The 17,307-nt window shown below is 35.2% G+C and overlaps 3 protein-coding genes across 3 annotated transcripts; all 3 read right to left on the reverse strand.

Annotated features, from left to right (window-relative positions):
* Positions 1 to 3,336, reverse strand: LOC120082494 (O-fucosyltransferase 37). The gene is made up of 6 exons (XM_039037686.1): positions 2,193 to 3,336; positions 1,944 to 2,103; positions 1,755 to 1,844; positions 1,081 to 1,364; positions 733 to 991; positions 1 to 356 (listed from the first exon to the last, which is right to left on the reverse strand). Exons 1-6 carry the CDS (start codon positions 2,855 to 2,857, stop codon positions 120 to 122), a joined length of 1,695 nt encoding a protein of 564 aa, XP_038893614.1. The 5' UTR covers positions 2,858 to 3,336; the 3' UTR covers positions 1 to 119.
* A 715-nt stretch (positions 3,337 to 4,051) lies between these two features.
* Positions 4,052 to 7,086, reverse strand: LOC120082495 (adenylate kinase 4). The gene is made up of 6 exons (XM_039037687.1): positions 6,831 to 7,086; positions 5,709 to 5,854; positions 5,486 to 5,605; positions 5,220 to 5,387; positions 5,002 to 5,091; positions 4,052 to 4,387 (listed from the first exon to the last, which is right to left on the reverse strand). Exons 1-6 carry the CDS (start codon positions 6,946 to 6,948, stop codon positions 4,286 to 4,288), a joined length of 744 nt encoding a protein of 247 aa, XP_038893615.1. The 5' UTR covers positions 6,949 to 7,086; the 3' UTR covers positions 4,052 to 4,285.
* Positions 7,087 to 10,553: 3,467 nt separating this feature from the next.
* On the reverse strand, positions 10,554 to 13,650 carry LOC120083204 (malate synthase, glyoxysomal). Its single transcript, XM_039038855.1, has 4 exons — positions 12,881 to 13,650; positions 12,464 to 12,789; positions 11,478 to 11,808; positions 10,554 to 11,405 (listed from the first exon to the last, which is right to left on the reverse strand). Exons 1-4 carry the CDS (start codon positions 13,268 to 13,270, stop codon positions 10,749 to 10,751), a joined length of 1,704 nt encoding a protein of 567 aa, XP_038894783.1. The 5' UTR covers positions 13,271 to 13,650; the 3' UTR covers positions 10,554 to 10,748.
* Between the last annotated feature and the right edge of the window lie 3,657 nt (positions 13,651 to 17,307).

Consider the following 17,307-nt stretch of genomic DNA (forward strand, 5'->3'; position numbering starts at 1 on the left):
GAGCCTAACATAAGTATGTGTTAACGATCAAAAAGTTTGTGGTCGAGTTTCTCCATTTTTAACACTCAAGAAAAGGAGTTACAATCAAAATGCAGTTTTGTTGTATTGAATTGAAGATTTTAAATCATAAGAGAAGCAGCGTTAGCTTTGCACATGCATTCTGGCACAGGATATGCAACAACATCACGGTCTTTCCTCTTTGTTCTAGGCTCAGGCTGGCCTTGAGACCGTTTGTGTATCTTCCTCATGATGCTTCCTAGCTCGGTTTCACTAATGGATGCATCATCAAAGTATTCGAGCATCGCTCTTTTGTTTGGCTTTATGTATTTTCTATGTCCTACATATGCACGATGCCCCTATCACGAAAAATGAACATGTTAAGAAATCAACAATCAAAGATAAATAGAAAACATAAGATAATAGAGAATCGACACATATTTACATGATTCACTAACAATGCGTTAGCTACATCATTGGGTAGAGAGAGAGATCAGTTTTTACTAGAGAGAAAATTTCAGATTATAGAGTCAGGAGCACCAATAAAGTTAAAGAGTTTATACAATGCACTCTTCTAAACCTTAAGGCTAAAATCGTAAATAGAGCAAAAACATAAATATGAATACAACGTTGATCATTCAAAGCACCAGATAACAAATTCAAGGCATTCTAACATAACTTTAAAAGTGTCTGATAAGTCTATGAACTTTCATAAACAGGATTGAGTCAGATTACCTGCATAGCTCGACCCATGTTTCCGCCATGGGATGGCATGAACACATCACTGCTCAAGGACACAATGTAATCAATGGCAGCCATGGCAGATGACTTGTTAATGAAGGGTAAAAGCTCTCCTTCTCTTGCCAATGTGTATTTTGTTACTATATTTGGGAATTCTGCGATAAGTGGTTGCAAAGCCTTCTTTCCTCCAAATGGCTCTCCCCCTGCAGTGTAAATCCTTGCTTGTTTTGGAGCTCCGAGAGCCTTTAAGAGCCTATTTTTATCATCACCAAACATATAAGTTTGTTTTCTTCTCATTTCTTCTGATTCAAAACTTCTCAAGTTATAGTTTCACTGTTTTACCTTGCAATTTCCAAAGCATTTAGAGGGCATAATCCGGCACGTCTACGCTGAATGTGACTCATGTTTATCCTTCCCGTGAGGTACTCGGGTTGCAAATTCCGAGTTTCGGCAATGACGATGTCATAATCCGAACCTAAACCGGTACGGCAACCAGATCTAACCCAAACATCCTTCTCTAAACGGAGATGGATGGCTATATAGGGTCCTTCAATCCACATTCTCCTTGTTAGCTGGTTTCCAAGCTCTTGAATTGGAGCTGCAAATTTTAGTGCATGGAATGCAACCTGATCATAAAAGTGAAGAGAAAAAGTTAAGGATGAAGGGGTGTTTGGTAATCAATTAAGCATATAAATATTCTTCAACCTCAAAATTTCTTACTTTTATCTACTACTTGTCAATATTTTCAAAAAACAAAGTCAAATTTTGATTATGAAAAAAACTAGATTTTAAAAACTTGTTTTTATTTTTGAAATTTATTGGCTAAGAATTCAACCCTTGCACTTAAAAGATGTAAGTCATTATAGAAAATTGATAGGAAATAAGATTAATTTTCAAAAATCAAAAACAATAAATGAAATGGTTATCGAACAGGACTGAAGAAGTAATTCATTCAAATGGTCAACTCACAAATTCAATGACTTCTTGATTGAGCCAATTTAAGTTTTCAAGTTTACCTTACATTTGAGCTTCTGCAGGTCAAAGGGAAGATTTTTGGTGAGCTTAGAGTCCAACCCATTTAGTACAAGAAGTCCTTCTTTATTGAGCTACAAGAAAGAACATAAAGTCTTAACTAACAATTTAAGGCCATTAACTGAAAAATGTTAATCTCCAATTGCAGCAAACATGTTGGAAGAGTTTCTCACTTGGGTTCTAAATCTTGAACGAATCCAATGAGGAGAAACATCATGAGGAATCTTGGTCTCTTTCGACTTGAAATGCTTGAATGGAAGAGACGACACGACTCGAACATCAGCTCGTAACGTCTTCTTGAAATGTTTGATATCAAAAATGTCCGAGAATTTACTGCAGAATTAGCAAAACCCATTTCTAAAAACATCCCAAAAAATGAAAAGAAATGAACTAAACAGAGAAGGGAAAAAAAGAATCACTACCTTTCATCTTTCCATATGAGATTAACCTTCAAAACAGGGACAATCAAAGCAGCTTCAAGAATTCTTGCAATCACAACAGCATCAGCAATTTGATTCTTCTGCTGATTCAATCCACCCGAAACCATCACCATCAAGAATCTCCTCTTCTCTTTAGAGATCTTAGCAGATGCCTTCCTATATTCAAAGCTGAAATCAAGGCAAGGCCTATAGCCTTCTCCATCAGGTTGTTTCCAAAACTCTGTTTCTTCATCAGAGAGATTGGAAGAAACTCCATGGGCTGGCAATGGAACCACTACACTGGTTGACAACTTGGGCAAATTCTGGTTGGCTGAAGAAGCCACTGGAGAGAGAAGAGAGAGGAGAAGGCGAGACTGAGAAGAGGAAGACATTGAAGGGAAGGAAATTGAGGATTTGAGAGAACAGGGGTCTGCATAAAATGGGGATGAATGAAGGAAATTGATGGTGGAGATTCCCAAGAAAACAAGAGAAGTAAGGAGGGAGAGAAAGAAGAGAGAGAGATAAGGGTTTAGAGTTCTGGGGAATTTCTTGGGGGAGAAGAAGGAAGCAAGAATGGTGAGTGATAGCAAATCAAAGAATGGTGGTGGGTTTAGAGTTGAGAAGGAGTTTCTGCTGTTTCTTGGTCTGGTCATGGCGGAATGTTTCATTTTCTCTGTAATTCTGCGAGTCTTGCAAGAAGAAGAAAGAAGGAGGAGGAGGTTGAAATGTAGATTATGAGAAATGGGGTTTTGAATTTGAGATTAAAATTGGACATTAAAGGGTGTTGAAGGATGACCGTTTTTCCAGTTGAGGGATGGCCTTTTGAATCTGGCGGCAAAAAAAGCTCCAACTGAGAATCAATCTTTTACCATTTTATTCGATCATTGAATTTATCTCAACCGTTGTCTACTAAGAGAATTTATCATTATTTTCTCAGAATTTTGGTTATTTTGTTTACATGTAAATCATCTCAACCGTTGTCTACTAAGAGAATTTATCATTATTTTCTCAGAATTTTGGTTATTTTGTTTGTATGTAAATCATGTTAGATGAAAGTCCATTCTCGAGCGTGTAACTTGCATAACTAAACCTTTGTTTTTAGTTTAATTATATAAAAGATGAAAGTTTGAACATTTTACCTTACAGATATGTAACATCTTCAATTAATTCAAAGTTAATACTAACATAGCATCCATTAATGATAGTTCTTATGGTTACATTAATTAAAACCTTTTAACAACATATGTATGAGAACTGTTGAGGATATGGGATGATTGCATAGGATTAATTAGACTAAGCTTATGATTGATAATTTTCCTGATTGTGTAAAGAGCATTAGTCAAGGCCGCAATGGTATCCATCAAAGCTAAAGATAGCATGAGTGTGAAATCAACTTCAATAGCTTGAAATAATCACATGGATGTGGTTGTACACCTCGACTTTTCTATCCAATATATAATGTATATGAAAATAGAGTGATTCTGAGTTTTAACTTCTAGATCAAATAGAGTTTCTACAATGATCGTGTAGGACGATGGGCCACGAACACATCTATTCTTTTCCAGTGATATGAAAGTGCCACTTACCAAAAAAAATGATATCTTTATTCCATTCAAAAGCTATTTCGATCTTGTTTTCATTTTATGTTTCCCCAGTATTGGAAGATGTCTGTAGTACCACAATTAGTTTAAAACATACATAAATCTTTTCATTTGATTTCATCACCTGCCCAACTATAACAATGGATAGAATTCAAGAAGCAATTCATCTAACTCAATCATTTCATCTGCCACATTACAGAAGGCAAATCTCTTCAACAAACATAATACTAAGAACAAAAAGAAAGAAAGAAAAAAGTTCAATCAGAGAATGGTCAACTTTTGTCCAGGAAAATATTTTATTTCTAATGATTTTCGACTCATTCAAAGCCCTCAAAAAGTTCGATAATAGCAGCCGGAAAATGGAAGTTCAAAAAATGGAAAACAAATGAGAATGATTATCAGACAATTCAACAGTAAAAGGACTAAAAAGTAGTAAAACTAACTAGGGGCTCAGGAGGTTCGTTTTCCCCTTGCAAATGAACTCATTCGTTCTTTCTATGATGAGAGAACTTTCTGAACCTCAGCTGTAACTTCTTTTGGAGGCTTCTCCGCATGCAGATTAGCAACAATACCCTTTTTAGCATAATACTCAATCACCTGCAATGCCACAACATTTTAGAAACATGAAGGCACACTCAACGTCTTCTAATCACTGCTTAGAATTATTTTTCCATAAAAGAAAAAGGGAGGGGTGAAAAATCCCACTTGTACAATAGAGAATGGACGTTTAGTGTCTACCATCTGCTTTGCTATCACAAACTAAAGCAGAGAATAAAAGAAAAAGGGGAGAAAAAACCCCACTTGTACAATAGAGAATGGATGTATAGTGTCTACCGTCTGCTTTCCTATCACAAACTAAATAACTGACCCTTGCCCAACCCCACAGGACAGCATATATTATGTAGGACAAAAGAAGGCACATTTTTTCCCCATTTCGAATTGACTTTTTTTATATTTTCTTGTCTCCATGAGTTTCTGGAAAGCTTACACATGCAATGACTAACCTCACAGAACAACCCACCTGACCCTACAACATTTGGGTGTCAAAAAAACTCATAGGATATTAAATCCTAGGTAAGTGACCACCATGGATAGAACCATGTTCCTTCTTACCGCTTTATCAAACCCAAACCTTTTTATTTACCACTAGGCCAACTCATGATGGTTCATCCTCATTGAATAGATGAAAGGAAAACATAAAGCAACCATACCGGCTCAGTTTGCTTGTGAAATGCCTCCAGGCGTGACTTCAATACAGCAGCAGTATCATCTTTGCGTTGAATCAAAGGCTCTCCAGTTGCCTTGAACACAAAATAAGAGGGTAATTAATTTTTGCTGCAGCTCATTAAAGCACATATATGGTTGTTGGGGTGAAATATCAACTTCTATTTTATTTCTAGATAAAGATAAGTTGTGTGAATTCTCTTACATCGTCCACACCAGGAGTCTTTGGAGGAGCGAATTTTGTGTGGTAACTTCTGCCACTGGATGGGTGAATCCATCGTCCAGTGATTCTCTCCTCCAAAATTGCATCATCAATAGCAAAGTTGAGTACCTTATCAACTTTCACTCCTTGCTTCTCGAGCACCTCATCAAGCTGCAATGGAGTAATTCAAAAACATAATACTTGCGTATGGACTTAAAATTATACAAGCAGAGAAAATGGAACATACAAAGATCCAACGATTCTCTCACCTTCTGCGCTTGGACTACAGTTCTTGGAAATCCATCAAGAATGAAGCCTTTCTGACATGAAGGTTTCTTCATTGCTTCATCAATGATGCCAACGACCAAGTCATCAGACACAAGTTCACCCTACAATATAGAAATTTTAAGAACTTCAACGAGATAGCAAAGATAAAATTAGTATGGAGCATGGAAAAGAAACTAATAGCAGAAAGCATGAGGAAAAATCTACCTTGTCCATAGCCTCTTTAGCCTTGACACCAAGAGGAGTTTTAGCAGCAACAGCAGCTCTTAACATATCACCAGTAGCCAAGTGGCACAAGCAGTAATCATCCTTGATGATTGGTGATTGAGTCCCCTTACCTGATCCAGGTGGACCTGCAACACACCAGATATTCATAACTATCATAAATTACGACATACCAAATAATGCAATGAAAATCAGTTGACCAGTGTCACAAGCACTCCAAACAGAATAGTATTACAAATATAGAGAAACTAGAATTCTATCCCACTAGATGTCTTTGCATTATTAGATGTATTCGTAAGCACAAGATTAACCCCTTTCTGCATCAGCCTCTCAGCTAGATTCCTTAATCCATTTTTTCCCAACAACCAAGGACGAAGGAAAATATTCATATTTAATCAGTTCAAACACTTTTAAGTCCTTAGCAGTTAGCACAGATTTCCAAGGAATAATTAGAAATCAGAAACGGTCGCTCGGTAACATCCAGTATTCTTAAAGTTTGACAAACCATTATGCATTAATTCAAGAAATTATATCATAATCCATCATACTTGTGTGTTCGCAATGTGCAAACAAATATGGTAGCGGCAGGCGGCAGCTCATAAACTCTTAGTTGATTTGCTTTTTTCCCCTAAAAAATTTGTTATTCCATATTGAAAACGATAAGATAATATACAAAAATAACACAGTAATAATTTTCCCTCGGACAGAAACAATCTGTTCGTAAGTGAACATCGTCGAAGAGAACACAAAGGAAAGTAAGTTCCCATTTCACTTAAATCTCCTCAAAACGTAAAATCCTTAGTGGGATCCAAGTTAAAACATTACCCTTTTACTCGAAATGGGAATTTCAAAAGCACCTAAACCCATCATTCATGATAAAAGTAACTTGAAAAAAAGAGCTAAACTCCAGATGTAGAGTCTAACCCTAACAATTTGAAAGAGAGAAAAACAGGATACAAGAGGCATAGATGCAAACCCTGGCCGCTTTACATCCATCTAACGCCCCAAAACCTCAAGATTACCGCAAATTGACCCAGAACAAGCAAATACAAAGCCAGAAATCTAAGTATAAGAGCATAAAAACGGAAAGTCCGGTAAGATTACCAATGAGAATGAGACGCTTGTCGGGCTTTGAGGAGCACTTCATGCGGCGGAGAAGCTCCGTCATGAGATCGACGGAGGGCACGTCTTCCAAGGCCACTGCTGCCGAATTGGCCGCCATTGTTGCTCTGCTCCGAAGCTTTTTTTTTTTTTTTTTTTTTTGAATTTTTTTTTGAATTTTTTTGTGCTTTTCTTTTTGTTTTTGTGTCTTCTTAACGGATTTTCCAAAAGAGGTTGGTCTAGGGGAGAGAACCCTAAAGGCCAAATTAAAGCAATACGATACTTTTAACTCAAGCATCGGTCGACGGTCATTACCAACTATTCTCCAAAATGACAGTTATGCCCCTTGACTTTGACTCCTTATTTTGTTGGGAAAAAAAACAACTTTTTCTTTTAGTACCGAGAAAAACAACTCCTTTAACCTGACATATTTCAACATAATTTCACTTCTATCTAAAAGTAAAAAATAAAAAACAAAAAACAAAAAATAACTAATTATAGGAAAGAAATACGTTTTTTTATTACGAGATAGACGGTAGACTAATGTCCCTTTTTATTTGAGTAATGCTTGAGTTTGTTTTTCCTTTGTCATCGAAAGATTTAAAAAAGATAGATGTAGTTTAAGATATATTAAATTTTTTTAATTAAAATGATAGTTACGTCCTTTTTTATGCTTAATATAATTTTTATTTGATCCATAACGTCTCATTATTATATATCTTAATCTTTATTTAACTAAAACTTTGTAGTAAGAGGTCAAGATTATGAAGTGTATCACAATTACTAAAATCAATACTCATATTCATGGATCTTAATTAATATTTTAACTCACTTCATTTTTTGAAAAAAAAAAAAATCAGTCTTAATCTTATTTTTTTAGTCTTAAATTTTGAATAATATTCTATTTTGATCCTTAAATTTTTAAAAATATTCGTTTTAATTCTTAAATTTTGAATATTGTTTTATTTTGATCCGTAAATTGATTAAAATGAACAATTTAATCTTTGAACTTTTAGAAAGTGCTTATTTTAGTCCTTGATATATTAAGGTTTTGTTAACTCTTTAACAAAATGGCGAGTTGATTTATATTTTCTTATAACTAGGCTACCAAAAAAGTTAGTTATGCTAAAAAATCTAGAGTTTTAATTTTGAATAACGTGGCGAAGCGAAAGAATTGAAAACACGATTTTATTTTGATGTGTTGGTTGTTGTCATTTTACTCCACCTTCGTTTTGCTCAATATATCTAGAGTCTGGTCACTCAAAAATACAAGTTCCATTACATTTAATTTGAATAGTAGAGACTAAAATAAACGCTTTTGAGACTAAAACGAATATTTACGAAAATTTAAGGTTCAAAATAGAACCAGATTCAAAATTCATAAAGTATGATTTAAACCTAAAAATTTACTGTATATCAAAATTTATTTATTATATTCCTCAAATAACTTGCAATAAAGAGTTTATATTATCGTCACCAAAATTCATCCATTTGAATAATTATAGAATGAAGACTATTATTCTTTTTAAAAAATACATTAACATTATTCTTTTTTAAAAAATACATTAACATTAAGATTAGAGGTTCGAAATCTCAATCCATATATGGTTAAACTAACAAAAAAAAAAATCAATGAATTCAAATCATAACTTCATTTGAAAATTTAGTCCCTAAATTTTTGTGTATGTATCTATTTGGTCCTTTAAACTTTTGAAATTACAAATGTAGTCTCTAAACTTTTAAACAAATCTACTAGAAACACAAAACTGAAAACATAAAGTCTCATTAGATATAAAAGTGAAATTTATATCTATCAAAGCAATTAATTTTTAAAGGTTTTGAATTTATCAATGATCTATTAGCTATTAATTTGAAAGTTTAGGAATTAATTTAACTCAAACTTTAAAAAGATTAAACTTAGAATCATTAATGGTAAATGCTAAGGTGGGTGGGTAGGTAGCCCTTTGGGTTGAGTGGTTTTCATTTTATATATACTGTGTCTATGGGGTTTGTTGGTGAGAATAGGAAGCAGACAACTCCAAACATGTACCTACCAAGTAAGCTTGCATAATGAAAGGAGACCAAAAAAGAAAAGGACAAAAGTAGATCTTCAAAAATACTTACATGCTCTCTGCATTGTATCTATCTCTGTACAGCTTAGATAGTTGTCCAAATAAATTCACATAGTAATTTTTGTTTATTTAAAAAAATGGTTTTTTTTTAAATTTTTTTCTCTATGTGTTAAAAAAGAGAAATATGGGATTAGGCTGAACTTAATCATTGTCCATTCTTTTTAATTTTGGCCAAATATATATATATTAGGGGGCAAATTTATTCCTTAATACTTAAAGTTCCGTTTTAGTCTCTCAAATTTTCTAATTTCTAATCTTATTCATTTGACTAAATGACTCATCTATTTATATAAGAAAAATTAGCCTAATAAAAGAAGGAAATAATCTTCAATCAAATCTTTAAATAAACCAAAATAAAGGAGAAATAGTTTCCTAATCTAGTAAAATACAACACTACCCTAACTTTAATAAATTACAACTTCTCCTCGAGATGGGTGGTATATATTATACAAACCCAACTTGCCTATTCAAATCTTAAAATGTAGGTCTTAATAAAAAGTTTTGCAAGTATATCTGCTAATATGATGCTTAGTAGGAACATAGTTGAGGTAAACCACTTCGTTGTTGACCTTTTTTAGATGAAGTGTCAATCAATTTCAACATGTTTTGTTCGATCATGATGAACTGGATTTTTTGTGATACTTATTGCAGCTTGATTGTCACACATCATCTATGTTGATAATGGACTCTCTTCATCCATCTACATCCACAACAATCAATGCCCATAATACACGAAAAACTTTAGTTTAAGGTTTAAAACTCGAAATACTACAAAAATTTTTAGAAGAACATACAGAAGACACTAAAAGCACTCAAAAAGTCTTTACAAACCACATGCTAATCCAAAATACATAAATAACAAGTCAAGCTATCACAATACAATATCGAGTTAAAAATCGGACCAGCATACAAATCATCTATTTATCTTTCTTCATTTCTCTACTGGGGTTGCATGATAATTTCTCTGGTTATTTTTTATACAAATTGGGGAGAAAAAGATAATTCTATTTAAGTGTGAAATTAAGGTAATTTTTAGATAGAATCTAGAAAAATAGCAACAAATCACTATAAAAAATGAAATTGAATCACTTCTAAAAGTTTTAGAATTTAAATTAACAAAACCACTAAGTTATAGTTTTAATTGATTAAAAAATTATTTGATATTTACCTCAAAATTTATCACAAATTTTAGAAAGTTCTGCATAATTCAACCTTAGTATAAGGGCTTTTTAACCTTGTGAATCAGGCCGCTTTTCATCTCTCTTGTTGTAATTGTAAAGATCAATCTTTGAATGTTGTAATACACTCAATCTCTTGCTGGGCTAAAACGCTTATGATTATGTGAGAGAGAAATTAGAGATCAAGCTAGACTGTGGACTTCTCATGGTATAAGACGATCAGTTTGGTCCCAACTTAAATATAACCTTCAAATCACATACCTCTAGATCGCTTATCTTCAAATCACATACCGCTAGATCGCTAACTCATGTCAACTGAGGTGTACTCTAAATATGCTTATTATCTACTTCCAGATTGAAAACAAAAATTATAAAATGAACATAGTTGATGTGAGAGTTCAATAAAGAGAGTTAAATAAGCTAACGGCCAAAAATACGATTATATATAGAGAAGTACCGAATTCCAATTTGCTTGCGATTGCTGGATTTCTTGAAATAACCACACAACTTGGAAAAGAAATCGACAAAGTCTTACATTACAAATACGTTATTTTCACCAACAAGAAGAGAAGGGAAGCAAAAGGAACTGTTTTGGTGGTGATTTTCACTTTTCAGAGCTTGGACAATTCCCTTGGATGATGTATCACAATATAGTTGTAGGCATCTAAGGTCAGAAAATCATCCAAACTTGGAGCTGTGCATTGCCTTGTGAACATCTTGCAAGCCTCTTTGTACATTCCCTTTTTGAATCTCTCTTTCCCAACTTCCCTTTCAATCCTTTCCATTTCTTCTTCCACCACTCTCCCAAACAGTTCCTTGTTCACTCTCACACCAAGCCCATCTCCATCCAATTCCACTCCATACTTTAGCCATTGCCAGTTTTGAACCCTGCTGATTTCTGCTGTGGCTGCATCTTCCATAAGGTTGTATAGAGGCACAGAGCCAGCTCCGGTTAACCATGCGGCTAGGTACTGAATTCCAACTCGGGTGTTCAAGCGAAGCCCTTCCATTGTACGAACGCCCCTCGGTCGCTGTAAGAGGTCTTCCTCGTTCAAGGTTGCAGCATCGTCACGGCTCATGGACCGGATTTGGTTGGGGGCATTCCCCATGTTGTTGGTGAAGACTTCCATACAGGCTGGGATTAGTCCTGGGTGTGCTGCCCATGTTCCATCATGTCCTGCCTTTACCTCCCGCAATTTGTCCTTCCTCACTAGCTCAAGTGCTACCTCATTTGCCTTCGGATCGTCTCTAATCGGAATTTGAGCAGCCTATACAAAAGGTAGCTGTCAAAACTCTGGATGTGAAGTCTAATTAGATGCAACATTGTGCATTATACATACCATGCCTCCCATGGCGTGCACACCACGCCTGTGACAAGTCCTGATGAGGAGATCAGAATAGCTCCTCATGAAATGTTGGGTCATGCCGACTTGGACCCGATCAGGTAATAGACGATCGGGGTGAGCCTGGAAGGTCTTGACATAGCTGAATATGTAATCCCATCTACCACAGTTCAATCCCACAGAGTGATCCCTCAACTCATAAAGTATTTCATCCATTTGAAACACTGCTGGAAGTGTTTCAATTAGCACGGTGGCCCTGATGCTGCCCCTCTCTAACCCTGCCATCTTCTCTGCCCTCTCAAATACACTGTTCCATATTTTAGCTTCCCTACACATCACATATTAGACAGTTTGTAAGATTGTGATGCAATTGGTGAATGTATAAGGCCAAATTCATGGCCAAACAAGAAAAGTCCATCTCTAAGTTGAGAGAACTCTCTAAGAACAACATTGTATTTCAAAATCATACTTCAAAAGCTCTCTATTACATGGCTAAACAATAAGATAAGTAACTTACTAATTCTAAAGTACTAATTAAACACTAATTAATCTAAATAAACAACTAAACAAATATCAACTAAAATATACTACTAATTATCTAATACTTCTTCTAATCAAATTGTTTGAATGTTGTTATCTGAATCTATTACGACCCCAGTAAAAAGGCCCTAGAATCTAGCTTTTAAAGAGACTTTTTTTTGTTGGTCTTAGATGATTAGATCAGGTTTATATGATCTATACTTTGCAGACACGATTGTAGAATTCCACTCTTTTGTACTGATTTTCAACAGAGAGTAATTTTTATCCTCAAACTAACGTCTATTTTTCAGGGGTTTTCATTCTTTACATATAGTTATCTTCTAGCCTATTTTACCAGAGACCATTATGCATCATCTACAAGAGATTCTCATTGCAAACACAGCTCAATTTCTCAGAAAAACTTGCCAAATTGGTTACAGAATAAAATTTGGATGAAGTTTTACCTAGAGTGCTCCATTTTGGGAAGGTAAAAGAAAGGGCCATAACCTTGACCTTGAGAGCGACGAAAATTAGCATGATTGTGGAAAAAGTAGAGCCCAAAATCCACAAGACAGCCGGTGGCAGGCTCGCCGTCGATGAAGATATGAGCCTCAGGCAAGTGCCAACCTCGAGGGCGGACAAAGAGCTTGGCTATCTGATCATTCAGCTTATAAACCCTGTTTCTAATTCTGTCATGGAAGCTTATAGTCCCATCTACTGCATCCTTAAGATTAATTTGCCCTCTCATCAGATTCTCCCAGTTTGGTGACAGTGCATCTTCAAAGTCCGCCTGTTTCGATTTTGATTTGTTTTTTCATCAAACTACATTCTCTTAAAATATACAAACAAACTCTTAGAAGGGAAAATAAGAGAGAACAGACCATGAAAACTTTAGCTCCAGAATTGAGTGCATTGATGATCATCTTCCGCTCCACAGGTCCAGTGATCTCCACCCTCCGATCAGCAACTGCTGGCGGGACTGGGGCACATGTCCATTCAGAATTCCTTATATACTTAGTCGCTGGATCAAACCCCGGCAACGCCCCTTCATTATACCTCCTCTTGGCTTCTCTGCGGCATTCCATCGAATACTTGATGTGGTTTCTGAAAGTTCTTTGTAAATCAGCCACAAACAGCACGGCTTCCTTGTTGAGAATTTTGGCAAATTCTTCATCATAGCGTCCTCGAATGTCCACTCCCTCTGGAACATCGTAGCCTCTGCTACCCTTCTTCGTTACTACTGATGCAGAATACATTCCAAGTGATCCCATATTCTTGCTCTTCTATCTTCTTCCTCAAGTGAAATCTATTCGGTGGCTTTGTAGAGCAAAGGTGTCCGTATAAATATGAAGCACAATTTTGTGGGTCTTTCTGAGTAGGATAGGAACGTTGAAGATTATCGTTATGGAGGTTCATGGCGTATTCTAATGCAAGATAATACTGGATGACGCAAAAAACGATAGCAACCCAATCCATCATTTATTGAGTTCCGTGCCAACATTGGGAACTGCAATAGCGTGAATCAAGATGATGATATGGTGGGTTTTGTCGGTTTCGTAAGAAGAAATGGAGAAGAAGAGAAATGGAGAAACAGAGAGGATGGTTTCGTGACATAATGGAGAAGCAGAGAAAATGAAGAAAGAGAAGGGATAGGGTTTCATGAGAGAGGGAAGGAAGAAGATGAATGATGAGATTCAGAGTTGCGAGAGGAGAAACACAGAATAAAAATAATTATTATTTATAAATTCAAAGTATATTTGTACCCATGGTTTTGGGAATTAAAGAGTTTTACCGTTATTTTTACCCATCATCCCACCCATGCACAAGTTTTCTTAAATGGATATTGAAATTCATTCAATTTTAATTCTAATTTTAGGTTATATATAAAAAAATTTACTATCAATTTTAAAAACATATTCCCATATTTTATTTTCTTACATAAAATTATTATTATTATTTAGTAAATTATAATAAAAATTAATTTAGAGAAATTAAATTTAAGATTTATTACATATAAGAAACACTAAAATGGAATACTCTTAGTAGAATGGAGACGTTATTTTAACCTATAAAATTTATGGAGAGGTGGTTGGTTATTAACATTTCTTTAATCCAAATGTCATTTCATGCTCTCCACGTGTCTCTTCCTAAAATCCTCAATTTTTCCTCTCTCACTTCACTTAATACAATATAAATTGGAAAAAATTTGAAATGTATTGTACCTTTGCATAATATTTAAGAAAGTATTGTAGTTTTGAACATGCGACCTCCTTTGAGGTCACAAGTTCAACTTGCGACTAATTTTTTTTTTTAAAAAAAAAATATATATACATACGCTTTTCGGTTCCTTTTCTTAAAAACAAAAACATATACCATATATATTTTTTTAATTGTAAAAGTATGTAACACTTTTTCCATCTTTAACCATTCTAAATTTGAGAGATATTATAGAAAATAATAAATTTTCAATACTTCATCTTTAATATTAAAATTATGGTCATGACTATTATTAGATTTGTATTAGTTAAAGATGTTGTAAGATATCATTATCTCAAAACTATTGTCCAGAATGAGAAAATAATAAAATGTCATCAATACAATAATTTTTTTTTTTTTTCCTACTGCTGACTCAGAGTCTTGAACAAGGGACCTAGGGTTGATCAATGAAAGTGCTGAAACCGAACTGAATATTAAATTGAACCGAAACTGTACCAAAATTGAACCGAAACTGAATTAATGTGGTTCGGTTTGGTTTGGACATATGTTGAAACCGAATTAATGCGGTTCGGTTCAGTTTCAAATACAAAAACCGATTTGAAGTCGAACCAAACCGCTTTTAAATGAATATATTAAAAATATATAATTATATATATATAGTATATTTAATGTTTATTCTCTTCTTTCACGTTTTAGTTTCGGACACCGCCTAAGATTTCTTACTTTCTTTCTCATTTATCAGATGATTCAGATCTCTTCACTTTCAAACTCGTTTGACGTCGACAGCCGTAAATCACAGTTTTTCATTCGCCGTCAACTGTAGATCACTGCTTGCCATTTGCCGTCAGTCGGAGGAGTCTTTAGTCTTGTCGTTTGCCGTCAGTTGTAGATCTTCGTTTTCCATTTGTCGTCAGCCAAAGGAGTTTTCAGTCTTGCCATTTGCCATCAATCGTAGATCTTCGTCCTCCGATCAATCGTAGACCTTTGTCCTCTGATCTCACGTCTCAGCCTTAAGTACCATACTATTTGTTTCTTTCTTGTTTGATTTGATGAGTTGTATTGTTGTGGTATGGTTGATCTCGTGTATTTGTGGTGTGGAAGATGAATATTTTCTGTAATTTCTGTATTCATGGTAGAGAGTTTGAGACTATAAAAAAAGGTGTCCAATTGGTCAAAATATATGAGTTGAAACACGTCTAATCTAGATTTATGTTTTTGGTGAAAAGAACCCCAAGATTACCATCGAGATTACAGGAAAAAAACACACATTTATTTCATGTTTAACCTTGATGTTTTTTTCAGTTGAGGTGTACATATTGAAGGATCTCAAAACGAGAGTTCCATGAGCGGGCTTAGATCGCTCCGATTTAACAGTGACCGAAATATAAATTATATACATTCTACACTAACAGTTATGAATATTAAAACTCATCAACAGCATGCTCAGGATACGATAAAATGTAAAGAAAGGGGTTATACCAGAGGAAGACGGACTTCGTTTGTGTGTGAACCCACAACAGCGGAAAACTCCACCGATCTACCAACACCCGACGAGTCACTCGACTATTACTACACAATCCGAACGTACATGAACAAGGCTTCAGGGACAACACCACCACCAGGGAAACCCAAGTATCCTTGGCATCAAAAACTCAAAATGTGGGCTCTAGTGAGTTTGGTAGAGGACGGAGGAGAGGATTTTGTGTAGACGACAAGCGCGCACAAGAAGAACTCTGTTATCGTATAGCGGGGACGCTTATCATATAGTAGTACTATATGATTGTTTAGGAAAGTGGTATACAATCATTTAGGGTACGCGTGAACCAGACGATCGTTTAGACGAATGAGAATCTATCGTATAGGCTCTCGGTGATCGATCTTTCACAGTTTCTTCTGAGGTGCGGGGTCTCAAAGCACGACTGAATTAATTCTTCAAAAATTAAAAGGATTTTCAATTTTTCACCCGCCGGTTACCTTAACCTTCGCGGCCCCCACGTTCCCATGTTCATACGTGAATTAATTGGTTAATTATTAAATAATTAATCAATTAATTTATTTAATAAATATAATCATATTATATTTATATCATATAGTTTGATATCATATATCTACTATAGTATTTTTCCTCTACTTGATATAAATTATATTTATATATAATTTCCTCCAAAATAATGTATCTCATACATTTAGCCAATTATATCATATATATAATTAACCATTCCAATTATATCATATATAATTGTACTTCCTCTTGTCAATTTGAACATTTCAAATTAACCCAAACACTGGTTCTCGACTTTATCCANACTTCCTCTTGTCAATTTGAACATTTCAAATTAACCCAAACACTGGTTCTCGACTTTATCCAAGCTACCCAAGCGATCTAATGGACCTGTGGCTCGAAGCTCCAACGGTACGTGAATAGCTGACTAAACTCTTTAGCCACGAGATTCACCATTCGTTAACTGTCAGTGATTCCACTAAAGACCAACAGCTGAACTCTTTTTACCACATATATATTTTTGTGTCCATTGGATATAACCAATCATGAGTACAATGACCCTTCACAGATGCTCGTAAGTACAGCTGGGCCAATTTACCATTTTGCCCCTGTAGTTACATCTCATTCCTTAAGTACCACTGATTCCTCTAATGAACAATACAACATAGTCCAATTATGTGTGAACACCTCTCAGACCAAGATAAGGTGTGTGGCGCCACATTGTTCAAGCCCCAAAATCAGCCCTTAAGGGAGCCATCTATCTACTTACCCCTGTCTCGGGGAATGAGTGAATTTCATCTTGTGTAGTTGAGTTCCCAGCTCCCAAATCAGACGTATCTACAAAATGGTAGGTTTGAATTGGCGACTTAACCACTCACACCCATACAAATCAAAGGACCACCCTCAATGGTAGAAGTTCCCAACTCACTCAGGATTGAGGTCATGTTACCTATGGTCATCCTAGTGAAGTGAAATCTCTGTCATGAACGGTGTTATATAACGAAATATTAGCACTTCGTGGTCAGGTCTTATACAAACTCTTTGTATAGGACGCCCCGCTCGCATGTCCCCAACACGAATGATCAGGAT

Source organism: Benincasa hispida, chromosome 8 (genome assembly GCF_009727055.1).
Source record: "Benincasa hispida cultivar B227 chromosome 8, ASM972705v1, whole genome shotgun sequence".
Lineage (NCBI taxonomy): Eukaryota > Viridiplantae > Streptophyta > Magnoliopsida > Cucurbitales > Cucurbitaceae > Benincasa > Benincasa hispida.